At 40.2% G+C, this 15,347-nt stretch overlaps 1 protein-coding gene across 1 annotated transcript in view; it reads left to right on the top strand.

Annotated features, from left to right (window-relative positions):
* Positions 1–15,347, top strand: part of LOC141791872 (polypeptide N-acetylgalactosaminyltransferase 10-like) — a 113,546-nt gene that overhangs the window by 42,908 nt on the left and 55,291 nt on the right. The window contains exons 2-4 of the mRNA XM_074672567.1: positions 1,928–2,030; positions 4,474–4,612; positions 12,193–12,359. Coding sequence (XP_074528668.1) covers positions 1,928–2,030; positions 4,474–4,612; positions 12,193–12,359 — 409 coding nt within the window. The remainder of the gene's footprint in view (positions 1–1,927; positions 2,031–4,473; positions 4,613–12,192; positions 12,360–15,347) is intronic.

The raw sequence follows: 15,347 nt of genomic DNA, 5'->3' as shown, positions 1-15,347 counted from the left end.
CTGAAAGATAATCCATCATTACACTGATTCACCATTCAGGCTTTTCAATTCATCTAAGATTGAGAAATTACTGATGAAAAGAGGGATGTAATTGATCCAATGAGGTTTATATTATCAGGTGCTGTCAGAATCTTGAACTAGAGATGTGGCTGGTGATAAGATGCGATTTCACAACATGATCACAGACATTGACAGGATGCTGCATTCACAGACACAACAATATTTGAAAGAACTTAAGATGTAGAGGAGGCTTTTTAAAGTCTGACGCAGTTTGACATCTAATTTAATCTCTCTGTCAACATCCTCTAAACTCCATGAGTTCTGTGTTAGTTCTCTGTACTCAGCTGTGAGCTGGTCCAGGAAAGTAGATAAAGCTTTGAAACAGAGCAATCATTAAAATCAAGACAAATGGATACAGGGCAAAAAACAGCTCCATAACATGGTAAAAGCTTTAAAAAAGGTGTGCAGCGGAGTTCTGGATGTTGATCAGTTTTTGGAGGATTTTGGATAATGTACCTTAGAGCAGTGATTCCCCTATGTTCCGTCAGTTTTACTTTATTTTTTGCAGATTTTGTGTCCACTACTTAGAGTGTGCTTTTCTGTTTGTCTGTGTGTGGAGCAAAGAAAGGAGAGTTGTAAATGTGCAATGATGGACAGACAGAAATTACATGCTGTTAAGTAAATAAGATAAACAACGCGAGGCTATTTGATCTGTTAAATAAAAGAACAAGGTGCAGACCTGATCTATAAGAGAGATTCCCTTAAATAACTTCTCATGCTATTTGGGATGGGTACCAAATTAGGTACTTTCATAGGTACGGACCAATTCAATTTAAAATCAAACAATATCATGTTTCGGTACCTAAATGCATTCTTGTGACAGTAAGAGAGTGGAGGAGTAGGCGATTTTCCATGCTGGACATGAAAAGAGCATTGCAGGCTAATATACTGACAAATAATTGTGTTAAATTGAACAACGTTGAGATTTTATAATTAAACAAATAAAAATGTATTACCACTCTAAAAAACTGAAAATTGGTACCGTTAATTACTGGTACTGGTTACCAGGTACCGGGCATTGGTACCTTATTGTACCACACGGGAAAGGTACCCATCCCTAGTTCTGATCTAGAGCTATATAGAAAATAAAATTAACATTGAAATATTTTGACCACATGATCTCATTAAAAATAGGCTTTATTATACAAAATATGTAAAATTTTCTTGGACTTTTAAAAATTGTATTTATTTATCTATTTTATTTTATTTTATTTTTGGTTTGTAATCTATACACAGGAAGGAACAAAGAAAAGCATTATGATTCACATATGGGGTAAACCAAAGAGAATTGGAGGTGTGGGGGGGTTGCTGCCTTGTCACACACCATTAGGGGGGTTCCGGGGGAAAAAGTTTGGGACCCACTACCTTGAAGGATGTTGTTGCAGTCGCCAAGATGAGATGCAATTAGTGTTTCATGGGTGGAGAAAAACAGAAATGGAGGGAGGCAGGCAGGCTGCTGATTGTGGGACTGAAAATTTTGGATGAGATTTGTGAGGGGCTTGGGTCAGGCAATTATGAGATCAGTTTGTCATAGTGTAGCATCCATGTTTTTCAAGTGTGTATACGGAAGTAGACAGCTGGATGTCATCTACATAACAGTGAAAATGGAGCCACATAATGTTACCAAGCAGGAGCAAGTGTATCATGAACAGGAGGGGACCAAGCACTGAACCCTGGGGGACGCCTTGAGACAAAGGGGCTGTCTGCAGTTAATAATGTGAATGAAATGTTAGTTGGTGAAGTTGTATAAATGTGTCTCACAATTGGCGTGCTCTGACATTAATTTGTAAGATCCACATCAAACAAGCTTCAAACTGAATCTGTGAATGTGTAGCTGATGACCCCCTTCTTTTTTTTTTCCTTACAGGGAATAAACCGGGCAGGGAAGGATCCTCAGGTGGGACGTGATGGCGTGCGGAGGAAAGACTGGCACGACTATGAAGCAATCAAAAAAGATGCCTCCAGATCTGGTAGGATTTATTTTAATGCTCATAGAACAAAAGAAAACATCCAAAACTCTACACAGATCTTCATCCATGAATGAAAGCGCTACACCATGTCTCCATCGTGCTCACAGTGTTTGTAGTTCAGCTTAAATCTCACATAATGAAGAAGTATTCTCACATTTCTGCTCATGTATCTCTTCAAACACAACATCTCTCCCCCTCTCTGGGACTTATAGCTCCACAGCTCAGCAGCAGCAGCCGTGTAAATCTGAGCTCTGGATGCAGCTCTTCTGTCATAAATATTCTTTATATCTGTGAAAATAATTGCCAGCGCTTTTATTTGCTGCTCAGGGAAATCAGCTCCTGAACAAACACTGTAAATTACAGCGTGTTGGTTTTCTCCTGAAATGAGCCGTGAAGAGCTGAGAGTTATTTTACTAACTGGTTACCTTGAAAAGGTAGAAAGGATCATTTCTGCTCAGAGACTGGAGATGCTTGTTTTTTTCTTTAAACTTTGTCCATCAATCTCTGTCTCTCTTTAAGTCACCTGAAGACAATTATTGCATTTAGAGTTAAACAGGTATCATAATTTTGGTGCAGGGTGGTTTTCAGAGCAGAGGCTATTGTCCTCATTACAGTGGTCGCTGGTTCAACTTCTGTCCTCAAACCTTTGCTATAGTCTCCTTAGACTCTCTTCTTGCCACATTTCCATTCAGCTGTCTTATCCAGTTAAGGCAAGACGTTTCCAGAAAAGACACCACAATTATATGGGCAAAAAGGAATAAAACAGCGAAGCTTCAAGTGGAATTTAAAATTCCAACTAGACAATTTCCACGGAAATAGTGAGGGCGGCTCGGGTGGCAGGACTTCTTGCAATTATCACACACGGTAAAGTAATTCAGAAAGACAGGAGAGATGTCATGAAATCTTATTCACTGTTTAGGACTGACGTCACCAACACTTCCACACATTTCTGGTGTCGGGTTTGACGGGGGTCACATTTACCTTATACACACTTATGTACTCTTTGAGCGCACCCTTTCATATATTACTCTAGCTCAATGTAATACACATAGACTGTATATAGAGTGGATAGCGTGGTTCCACCATTCACCATTGTGTGAATTTGAAGCCAAAATACCCCCGTCACAGGCACCGCCATTGGCAGCCATTGTGCAGCCAGAGTCTGCACATTAGAGGCTATGAGATAATCTGAGTGGAGCCGGGTGACAAAAATAATAATTTTTCTTTTTTCTCATGAGAGTCTATTCATCTTGACTCTACCTCCCGACATATTTCACAATCCTGGAAAAAAATACACAAGAACGGCAGCTGTCAATCACCATTATCGTAACGTAAAGCCTCGTTATTAACCTCTTCTAACTAATGAAAACAAAACTTTTCTGAAAAAAGAGGACTTGAATACAAGGCAGCCAAATGATTTCTTCAAATCACCACAACAATCAGACGTAAGAAACATTTCTACAAGGTGTATTCATTTTTTTAAGTTTGACCACCGCCCATCTGGAATGACTGGGGAGATGTTTTTTTTTTTACAGTCTATGGTAATACATCAATACTCCCTTTGTTATAAGCAGGACAATTCAGGGAACATTTTGATGTATTTATTATTATTATTATTATTATTATTATTATTCTAGATTGAAGATTCTGAAACTTATGACAATTTATCTGAGAACGTTTTAACATCTCAGCAGCAGCCTCTTTCACTATGTCTGATGTCACGCACTGCAAGAGCAGCAATTTTTGTAAAAGTTTGTGTTGCTTAAACTGCGAAATTCAAAAAAACTGTAAACGATTTTTTAGAGTTAAATCATACATTAATAGCCAAAATATTTGTAGACATTTTAAAGCAAAAATTGAGTCTGTTGGTGGAAATATGCTGAAGTGTTGACATCTTAAGGTTGAGGGAAGTTTAGGGGGAAGAGTCAAAGTTTCCCATTCATTTTCAATGTGACTTTTTTTTTCCTTTTTTTTTTTTTTTTTTTTTTTTTTTTTGCGAATAACTCAGCCAAAAATTTGCAAGATAACAAGATAAGTCATGGTACATTAATCCTGTTTAAACCCCACATTTTGATATATAATATGTGAGGGGTTCTCAAAGCCCTAGGAGAAGAATTTTCTCAAAATTTGGTGCGGTAGATGAAGAAATTAAGAAATTGAAAAAAAAAATAAACAAACGGAATAAATATGGTGGCTCATGGCTTGTTGCAAGCCCAAGCCCCTAATTAACAAAGGACATATTAGATACTTTATAGCCCAATTTTTCGTTTGAAGGCCTTACCTTTGGTTTGTTAAAGGTGTTACTGGAAACACACCGACTTTTCACCTAATCTGTTCTGACTTCACAAGTCTGGTTAATACTTCTGCTCGATGATTCGGTTCCTTTTGTCATTATCTGATCCACTCTGATCCTGAAAGTGAAACCTGTGTTTGATGCCTCCAGGTAACGGCGAGCAAGGGAAGCCTTTCCCACTGACAGACGCTGACCGAGTGGACCAGGCCTACAGGGAGAATGGATTTAACATTTACGTCAGCGACAGGATCTCCCTGAACCGTTCCATCCCCGATATTAGACATCCAAAGTGAGTCCAAGGTTTTGCTCGTGTCCTAAAGGGTTAGAGTGAACACATCTTTTACAATAATCAGAGTTTAGAAAAAAAATACAGTCAAGGTTCACATATCTTTGGATCTTGCTGGGTTTTGGTTTTCATTTCAGGATGTTTCATTTATTTTATCAAAATCTGATGTTTTTGTTAACACACAAATACTTTCCTCAATCAGAGGGGAAATTGGATAAAATATTTCAGAATGGTCCAAAATTGAACACAGAAAGAACAATCCCCCAGGACAGCCTTCAAGTTTCAGAGTTTTGATGCTTAATTATGAATTTATATGAGAAAGATAACCATGGATAAACCAAATGATCTCTGCAGACATGTTGACCATCACAGTGACAGTTATTAGTGTGTAACAGCTGATTCTTCTCTTTTTATTTCCAATCATTTTGATTTTGATTTTTTACTGCCTGTACTTGATGAAAAAAGATTTATGATGACTGGATTTTATGACTCAAAAATTGGAAACAAATATTGGCAACCTGCTGTGAAGTCTCATCTCATCACTGTGGTTATTTGCTGTGTTGACTAAATGAAAAATAATCTACCAAAGTGTTCAGTAAACTTCTGAAAAAAGCACCCCCCCCGAACACTTTTTTTCTCCTGTTGTGGTGTGAGTGTTTTCATGCGAGCAGGTCTCTGGAGGCTGAGAGTGTGCGGGTTTTCATCCCATCCAAAGACTGCAGCAGGTTATTTCACAGATTGGCACTCCATCAAGTGCAGAGCAGAAATGAATCACCTGGTGCTCTCTTTGGCTGGGCTGAAAAAAGACTCCCGGCCCTTGGTAGCAGATGGTTGTTTTTCTCCAAAAGAAAGGTTGAAGATTGGACGAGAGGTCGGTCTGAGTGCAGGAGCGACCGGGGAAATCTGTTTTTTTAGACGAGGAAGAGATAACCTGAGTCACGTCACGGATACTGCTCTGTTTTCTGTTGGTTATAGAGAGTTGGGTAGCAGAGATGTCTTCTTCTTCTCTTTTATTTTGTTCTTATTTTTATTTTTACCACATTGGTTTGAAAGACCAGATTTAGACTTAGAGAGTGGTGCCTGACCTATTCGCCCTGAACTGGACCGGTTGGCTTTGAGAATTGAATAATAGAGTAAATAAAAACAACCTAAGTTTGCTCGCTTTATGATCTCTTTAAAGGAGAGTCATGATCCAGATGCACAGTTAGTTTTAACTCTCGAAGCTTTTGGACCTTTATATATTTTTCAAGTATTTGCCTCATTTCGCTCTCTCAGTTGGTCATTTTGCGTTTAAGTATTTGCAGTAAATCAGAATAAGATGTCTATGTCTGAGCAGGGGGTTAGTTAAGCATGAATATGTTTGAAAGAGGGCTGGGAGGTCTCTTTTCTACATCCTTCTTCTGTATCACAACTGGAGCTCCAAACATGTTCAAAGTTTTTGACGTTAACCCAAAATTTGTTAAGAGCAAATTTCTTTTACAAAGTCATCATTCCAGATACTTTGTCTCTGCATGTTTTGGTCATTTCAGTTTATTTCCAATGTGTCAAAATCCTTAAGTCTGTATGAACCCGAAGGTTGTCAGAAACCAGTTTAGAGTAAGAGTTAAGATTACGTTACAGAAGTCATGCAGGCAGTAACTCTGGAAGGAAGTGGAGAGAGAACCACAGAGACGCAGGTTGAGCCCCATCTCTACCGAGTGGTTCAGTTCGGTTTGTCTCTGGATAATAATAATGATAATAATAAATTTTATTTGTAAAGAACTTTTCATCAAAATGATCTCAAAATGCGACAGTAAAGCAGGGTTAAATGCTTTCAGAGAAAGCTTTTTTTAAAAAGAAAGGTTTTCAGGCCCTTCGTGAAAGAGTCTGTTGCTTGTGGAGCCCTCAGGTGCTCAGGGAGAGTATTCCGCAAGCGAGGAGCGGCTGAGCTAAAGGCCCGATCACCCATCGTACAAAGTTTAGTCCTGGGGGGCAGAAGGAGGTAGTTGTTACCCGGGCAGAGGTGTGATGAGGTTTGTGGTGTGAGGAGTTCTATTAGGTAGGTTCCATGAGGCGTTTTCTTTGACTAAAACAAGCCCAAATCTCCAAATTAATGACCTGATCACAAATAAAGTGTACAGCGCTGGTCCTGAAAGAATGAGCTCCGAGATCCAGGAGCAATACAATTCTGTCTTTTTAGACTTAAAATGAGCTACATTCACCTGACCAGTCCAGACCAGAAAAATGTCTTATTTCAAGTTATTAAAAGACAAAAATTAGGTCTGACTTTCTTGAAACAAGTAAATGGAACAAGAGAAAGGATACTTGTATTAAGACATTATTCTAGTTTTAAGGAAATTTCTCTTATTCCATTGACAGATTTTTCTACTTGTTAAAAGCAATTCAGACCTCATTTTTGTCTTTAAATAAACTAAAACAAGACATTTTCCTGGACTGACCAGTTGAAAGTGGCTCATATCAAGTATAACAGGACAATTTTGACTTTTTTGACACTTGATAAGATTTCAGCTTGAGTTTCACCAAACACCCGGGAGTAATTGACCAACAAACATGATAGACACCAGTGTCTCAACCCACAGCTGACAGCGGGTTCGGCAAGATGTGCTATCCCAGTGTGTGGCTGTTGAATCATAGCATGGAGCTAGGATTAGATTTGTCATTGGTCACTTCTCTGAAAAGAAACAGTTCTTCGTCAGGTCTGAACACTTGCTAAAGATGGTCACAAAATGGTTTGACAGGAAACTCTGCTGTCAGGATGCAGACTTATTCCCCCAACACCATGGATGACATCCATCAAGCCTTCTGAGACAGATGTTAGGACTAACACAAGATTAATTATTCTGTTTTACCCAGTTTTTTTTTTTCCCAAAGAACAGTTCACACCTCTCTGCTTAAAGCTGGCACTGCTCCAGCTCATCACAGCAAGCACTGTCTGGAACAATTGTTCCAATTATCAAGCTGCCCAAACTGTTCACAGGAGAGACTCAGCTTCACACTGACACAACGACATGTTGGTCTAAAGCTGCTTCTGACAGCAATTATCAGTGTCAGTGATGCCCCTTCCTCACAACACACTGGTGTTTAAGGTGTGAAGAGCAGATGATGGATTGTCCTCTCACAGTGGAGCAGGTTTCTTTTGCAGATATTGTTTTTACAAAGGATGACGGCTTTGGGGTGAGATAGCATGGTAGAAGCAGTCAAATGTAGGACAAACAGAAAACCTCCTGAATAAGACCTCGTCAAAAGTCCTGCCCAGTCCCCCCTTTTTTTTCCTCCTGTATCCGCCTGTTCTGCCAAACGAGGCTCTCACAAAGCGACAGTATTTGGCCAATCTGTGATGAGAAAGTGTTGGACATTCATCAGATATGGTACGACCCGGTTTATCAGGAGATTCTGCTCATAACCACAGAAACATCTGGAGCTCTGTGGAGCTGTGGATAAACTCCTCTGAGTCATCACAAACACTGAAAATAAACACAGCAGCAGCAACAACAACACTACAAAAACCTGTCTGCTCAACAGCTTCAGACCTGCTGACCCGCTTCATCACAGATCAGCCTTCAGTACGCTTCCTCTACCTGACACAGACCTTTGGCTGACCCTGTCACTTTCATGTGGAAAGCAGCTGTAAATGTGTTTTCCTCTCCCAGCGTATGTTCCCTCCTGATCTATAAACTGCTGGATCCTGTGACCTTATAAAGCCCTCACTACCACACAGGTTTACAGTCGAGTCAGGTCCAAGCAGAGAAAACTGTTGAAGTGGATAAACTCTTAGCTGTTGGACAAATATGAAAAAACCTGCACTGCAAGAGTCTGAAATCTTATCAAGTGTTTGTGTCTTATTTTCAGTAAAAAAATGCCTTATTATACTCAATATGAGCCACATTCAACTTATCAGTCCAGAAAAATGCCTTGTTTCAAGTTGTTTAAAGACAAAAATGAGGGCTGAATTGCTTGGAACAAGTAAAAAAAAATCTGCCAACGGATCAAGAAAAATGTGCTAGAAAATTGGCTTGAAACTAGAATAATCTCTTAATCCCAGTTTTGATGTCACAATTGTTTTTATGGTCACAGTTCGTTCAGTATGTGTCTTCAGTACATATTTCACAAGTCAGTGAATACCTTCATTCCTAGGTCACAATTGGCTACACATCTTACTTTTGAAATCACAACTTGATTCATACTTCAATTTTGAGGTCAAAGTTTGATACATACTTAAGTTTCAATGTCACAGTTCTCTCTATACCTCAGTTCCCAAGCCCCAATTAGCTACATCTTAGATTTGAGGTCACAGTTCGGTATGTACACTGCAAAAAACTGAAATCTGATCAAGTGTTTTTGTCTTATTAAAAGTAAAAATTGTCGTATTACACTTGAAGTGAGCCATATTCAACTGGTCATTCCAGAAAAATGTCTTGTTTTAAGTTCATTAAAGACTAAAATGAGGTCCGAATTGCTTGTAACATGTAAAATAATCTACCAATGGAACAAGAAAAAATTGCTTGACAATTTGCTTGAAACTAGAATAATGTCTTGATACAAGTAACTTTTCTCTTATTCCATTGGCAGTTTTATTTTAACTAGTTACAAGCAATTCAGACCTCATTTTTGTCTTTAAATAACTTGAAATGACATTTTTCTAGACTCGTCAGGAGAATGTGGCTCATATTAAGTCTAAACAACATTTTCTACTGGAAAACAAGACAAACACTTGATAAGATTTCAGTTTTTTTTGCAGCGTGAGACCTTGTAAGAGGTGAAATATCTTCAGTTTGAATTTAGTACTTTATGAAACCATCTATTTTTTCTCAGCCCGTCCTCCATGTGAGGGGACAAGCCAGAGGAGCTGAAAAGAGAGACAGGTAGCTCTCGTTCACAGATTATATTTTGGACATCTTTGTGATGGAAATTGAAATCTCAGCTCAATTATACACCCAGCAGCCCGAGGCCATCAGAGTCTAACAGGACAGGCTAATATCCAAACCGTCCAGCCCTGAAATCCTCTCTCAGAATGATTTGTCAGGTCGACAGCAAGCGCCCACCCTCCTCCTCTCTGTGGGGTTTGGGAAGGGAGCAGGACGGATGAGGAGAACAGGTCTGTGTGTGTTTGATTGGTCAAAGTGACAGAAGAGTGACAGATGTCTGACAACCAGGCCACACATCAATCCTCCCAGGGCCGAGACCCCCAACTGCTCCCATTCAGGGGTTCAGGACAGAGACAGACCTGAAAGAGGCAGAGATAATTAGTGTCTCTTCAGATCCTCCTTCACCCCTCAGCGAGAGAAAAACAAAGACAGAAAGGAGAGGAGGGTGAAGGAGCAGGTCGCTCACTTCATTAGGTCTTATTAAAAGAGGAGCACTCTGTTAGGGTTGATGTTTGAGAGCACAACACGATGTGAAATGAGCATTTCCTCTGCATTCTGAAGCTTCTATTCTATTATTCACTGGCTGCGTTCCCGTGACACTTTCTCGCAAAATAAAAGTGATAGTTCTGAAGTCTCGATGAAATACAGTTGCGCCTTTGCCAGTGTTTCCTTTACGACTAGAAATGTGCACAACTTGAGTAAAATATTCTGCAAGATTCAATTTGCTGAATACTGGAGAAGGAAGGAGGATCGTAACCAGCAGTAACCATGGGTTTCCCAAACATTTTAAGAGCTGAACTGTCATTTTGATGGCCGTCACCGTAGTTGCTGAAGTTGTCAACAGGCGAAAGCAAAGGGACGTTAAAATATTGTAACGTCTGTTGGGACGCTGCAATGATGGCGATGCCAACTGGCAAACACTTTTGTTTTTATTCACTGGTCACTGTTGGCTATGACCACGCCAACTCAAAACAGGTTGGAACAAAATATTGAATGAAAATCATCATCTCCAGCTCTCCTAGTCTCTAACTCACTCACACACCTCAGGCCCTCCCTCCTGCTGCTCTGTGACCAAGAGGCAATATCCAGTTTAGAAAAATGAAGCCTATGTGAAAGTGCTAGAAGTTGGTGTTTACCAAAATCCGCTTGAGGCTGGCTGCAGAAAGACCAGAAACCACATACACCCCCAGCAAAAAAAAAAAACAGACTTAACTGCATTAAAACTAGAAAAGCACTCAGAGAGCACAGACCTCCACCAAGCGTAACATGATTGTCACATGGCACTTTAGTCCTTCTTTAATGTTATACTCCCTTTCAGCAGACTGTCTGCAACAATTTGTTGTTAGTTGCAGGTTAGTACAATAATTTGTTACCTGACAGTGTTGAAAATCATGAAGAACCAGTACATATTTCATACTCCGGGTCTTAGTATCCAAAATATTGCCAGGATCTGGATCGTACTTTTACATCTGTCAGAAATTATGGTGACCTTGTCTTGTATTGTTTTGCAAAGCAATCCGACCATTTATCATGGAGTTATAGACACATATAGTGAAAACGGCCCTATCTCATAATGATATAGAATCCTTAAAAAAAAACCTGAATCCAGACAGTGATCCAGATCACCTCTAAAATTTTATCACTTCTGCCTTGTCCCATTGTGAACGTTTCCTGTAAATTCCATCAAGCTCTGTTTGTTACTTTTTGAGTTGTGTTGTTCACAGACAAACAAACAGAAAAACTCTCCTAAAAACACAACTTCCTTGTCGGAGGTACAAATCATGCACAACCTGGTTCAAAAAATGGCTCTGAAATGATAACTTTACTATCAGTACACACTTTATGAGTAGGGGGTTGTTACTCAGTGGTTTAGAAGATAGTGGGATCATGAGTTTGTCCAATTAGAGGCTCAGCTCAGTGTCATATCCAATGTGGCCTCCACCAACAATCAGCTTCATCACTCTGCATCAGGAACAGACAAGTGATGTCACAGAGACTATGTTCATATTTTATACAGTCTATGACTGATCAACACACAGCCTTCCTGATGCCTTCACTGACAGTCAGAAACACCTATATCAGCTGAACACACAACTATCAGAAGAGCTGATAAAATATGAACGCCTGAGTCCATATGTGTTGTGGTGTACTACAGGCTTCTGGGAAAGGATTGTGGCTGAGGAGGTGAGGGAGGTGTGTCTGTTGTTCACAGACTGGGAAAAATATGTTTCCATAGCACTTTTGTGATGAGCTTCAATATGGAGAGACTTCTGAAAAACTACCTCATGAGATCTTAAAAACTTTTTATCCAAATGTGAGAGGTTTTTAGACATGGTGGTGTTTCCGTTACTGTTTTTTTTTTTTTGCAATATTTAGGTTTTTGCACAATCCTAGGTGTAATGAAAATGCGACTACTGTCACTTAGAATCTGAACAAAATCAAATGCTTGTCAAAAGGATTTGGAAGAATTAAAGTATATATTTTGATCGTGAAGTGAAACAAACAGGACATTGTGGTGTTTTCTTTGGAGTGATTCTGTGAAGGAGAGTAATAATTAATATTTCACTGGGCCAAAATAAAGCCTTAGCCAACATATACTGTGTAACACTCCCCCGAGCCATACGGCTGAAAATCTGCTGATTGTTGAACAAGATAATGAAGCCAAGTCTTCCTCCTCCTCCTCCTCATGTCTTTACATGCTCTCATGTGTTTCTGTAGCTGTAAACAGAAGCTGTACTCAGAGAAGCTCCCCAACACCAGCATCATCATCCCGTTCCACAATGAGGGCTGGTCATCTCTGCTCAGGACGGTCCACAGCGTCCTCAACCGTTCCCCCCCACAGCTCATCGCAGAGATCATCCTGGTGGACGACTTCAGCGACAAAGGTACAGAAGACACACACTCACTTGCACATACTCACACAGCTCCTGCTCTGGGATAATAACTGTTGCATTTTCTTTCCACTCCTTCCACAAACAGTGACTCACTTGTTTGTGTGGTTGCACAAATAATGAGCCTTCCAGGATGAAAAATAACCAGAAGAAAGCTCCTGCAGCCATCCAAGTGTGATCTCAGCACACTTAAGTTTTTTGTACATCATCATAAAAACACACAGACAGAGAAAAGAGTGAAAACACACAAAAACACACCTGAGAAATGACTCTGAGAGGCTCAGTCTGACAAGTTTTACCTCGACTAGAGTGGAAAGCAGTGCTGAGTGCACAGCTCTGCTTTAACTGTGTGTGCATGGTGAATTTATTGAACCTCTTTATAGTACAGGGGTTTTTAATGACACATAAAGTGTGTAAATATGGAAGGTGTGTTAGCAATATAGCATTTTGGTTTTGGAAGAGGTGTAATGAAGCAAAGGCTGCAGGATGCAAACTGTCATCAAATGAAAGCGTAAAGGAGGAGTTAAACCCCGCTACCTGTCAGTGAAATCAGCTGCTTCCTATTTAGTAAGCTGTTATCCTTCTTAATGTAATCCAGATGAGCTCCCCTTGTGGATGGATGTGGGTACATGAGGTAGAATCCCATCGTCCTGATTGTTGGTGGATCTAAAAGCCGCTCTGACCTCTGAGCAGATGGTGATGATGGGATCACCGTGTGACTCTGTGGATTTGTATTCTCATCAGACTGAACTCTGTGGCCTTACATAACAAATCGAAGGGCAAGTGCAATATCATCAGCCAGGTCTGAGAACAGGAGGGGGAAGAGATATTTATCATGAGGCCTGGATCCACGGTCTGTGAGACGCATAATTTCCTGCTCACTTCTCCATTTCCTTTGATATTAAATTATGCACTAAAAATATATGAAGAAAGAGAGAAAGAGAGGGGTGTGTTTTTATTAGACTGTCTGCTAAAGTGTCAGCCTCAGCCTATTGTTGGATGTCTTTATGTGTTCCTGCTGAAGTTCACCTGCTTTTTTTTCCATTATTGTTCACCAATGCAAAAAACAACAGACCAGGATGTGGATCACATTCTATTTTATTCTGAATATGTTGATCATCATTAATCTGAAACAGATGGACCAATTAAATCAACACCTAATAACAGACAGAAGGAAAAAAACTGAAGTGTTTCCAAGATGGTGTAAACCCACAGCTCCACCAGTCTGTTACTGAATAAAAACACACATTAAATACTTATTTTTATGATCAAAAAATCAAGATCTTTGTCACATTTCCATCTATACTGGAAGTAAATAAAGTTGTTGTCTTAGAAGTGTGCTCTCCCTGCCTCAGGCTTTGGCAATGTATTGTTGTCATTTGTGCATATTCTTTTCTGGATCCTCAATGTCTGTCCTGCTCCACGGCAGGCTTTTCATGAATGATAGAGAGTGGAGGTGTGCTCTCCCTGCCTCAGGCTTTGGCTTTGTATTGTTTTCACTGATGCCTTCTCTTTTCTAAACCCTATGAGATCTTTGTTGATGCTCTCACTGCCCTCCCTTTTGGTATATTTGCAGAAGACATGGAACAGGTGCAACTTCCTACATCAAAAGCTATTGCATTCTACCCCTGTCACCGATGATAAATGTATTACAAACCTGGTGTTCTTTGCTGTTGCTCCACCTGCCTTTACTTTTGAGTAAGTGTAGAGAGATGTGCCCTCCAAAATCTTTGCTGCTGCTCTCCCTGCCTCAGGTTTCTCATGCATGAAAGAGAAGGGAGATGTTCTTTCCTTTTCTCAAGCTTTGGTATTCTATTGTCATTACTGATGCTCTTGCTCATCTGAACCCAGGATGTCTGCTGCTCTCCCTGCCCTTGCATTTGGTACATGTGCTGGAGGATGGGACAGCTGTTCTTCCGTAATCACTCTTTGGCATTTCACAGTTGACACTGATAGATAAAGGCAGTGCACTTGGCTGCTGCTCTCCCTGCCTGGACTTTTTGGGTCAATGTGCACACCTCAAAGTCATGACTTTAACTGACCATTTTGTTTATTCTTGGGGCTCTCCGCTGCTGCTCTCCCTGTTGCAGACTTCTCTTGAATAAGAGAGAGGAAGTGTGCTCTCCCATTCTCAAGCTTTAGAGTTCCACTGTTAACATTAAAGCTCATTACGTTCGCTACCCCCAGAGTCTTTGCTGATGATTTACCTGTCTTGACATTTTGTGTTAGCACATGAAAGAGATCCTTCTGCCCAGCTGCGGGGTTTCTCATGTATGGAAAAGAGGGAAGGTGTGCTTTCCCTGCCTCAGTATTTGGCATTCCATATCAGCACATGGAAAGGCAGGGAGCTCCCAGATCAGATCAGTACTCCTTAAGATAACTTATTATTTGATGAGAGTGATCCTGGTCTTTATAAACTTTGTTTTCATACTCCATCAAACAGACCTCATCCTCTAAAATACTTTTTTTCCGTCTTTCGTCTTTTTCCACCTGAACGCTGTGAGCTTTTCTCTGACTCTCAAAGTTATCTCAGGTCATTAACCCTGACACAGTGGGAGCTCTGCGTGGTGCTGGTTGCTGTGCTGTCCTGAATAAAGGACCTGTGGTGTGACGACGTGAGCTGTAGACTCACATTTCATCAAAGTGTCTCTGTCACTCGTGTCAGTGCTGATGAATTGTCTCTGGCGGTAATTGATGCCCTGTTTCATTAATTAATGCTGTTTCCTCTCATACCTCACAGCCACCATGAGGAAGATAAACTATTGATGAGATGCTTTCAGACTGCAGTTTTATTTTCTGAGGTGCTAATTAGTACAGAGTCTCTACGTTGTGTAATTATAGCCTCGCTGCAGAGCCGCGGCCTCCTCTCTGGCTTTTAAAGTCATAATTAATACAACGTTTCATATCTGACTCCAAAGAATACCTGATGATTTATATTTGTCTGCTGAAGTTTCCTCTCTGTTCTATTTATGCAGAAAACTT

Source organism: Halichoeres trimaculatus, unplaced genomic scaffold, assembly GCF_033239565.1.
Source record: "Halichoeres trimaculatus isolate MK-OKI-2021-1 unplaced genomic scaffold, fHalTri1.1 fHalTri1_scaffold_6, whole genome shotgun sequence".
In the NCBI taxonomy this organism is placed as follows: Eukaryota; Metazoa; Chordata; class Actinopteri; order Labriformes; family Labridae; genus Halichoeres; species Halichoeres trimaculatus.
This window is presented reverse-complemented; position numbering and strand designations above follow the sequence as displayed.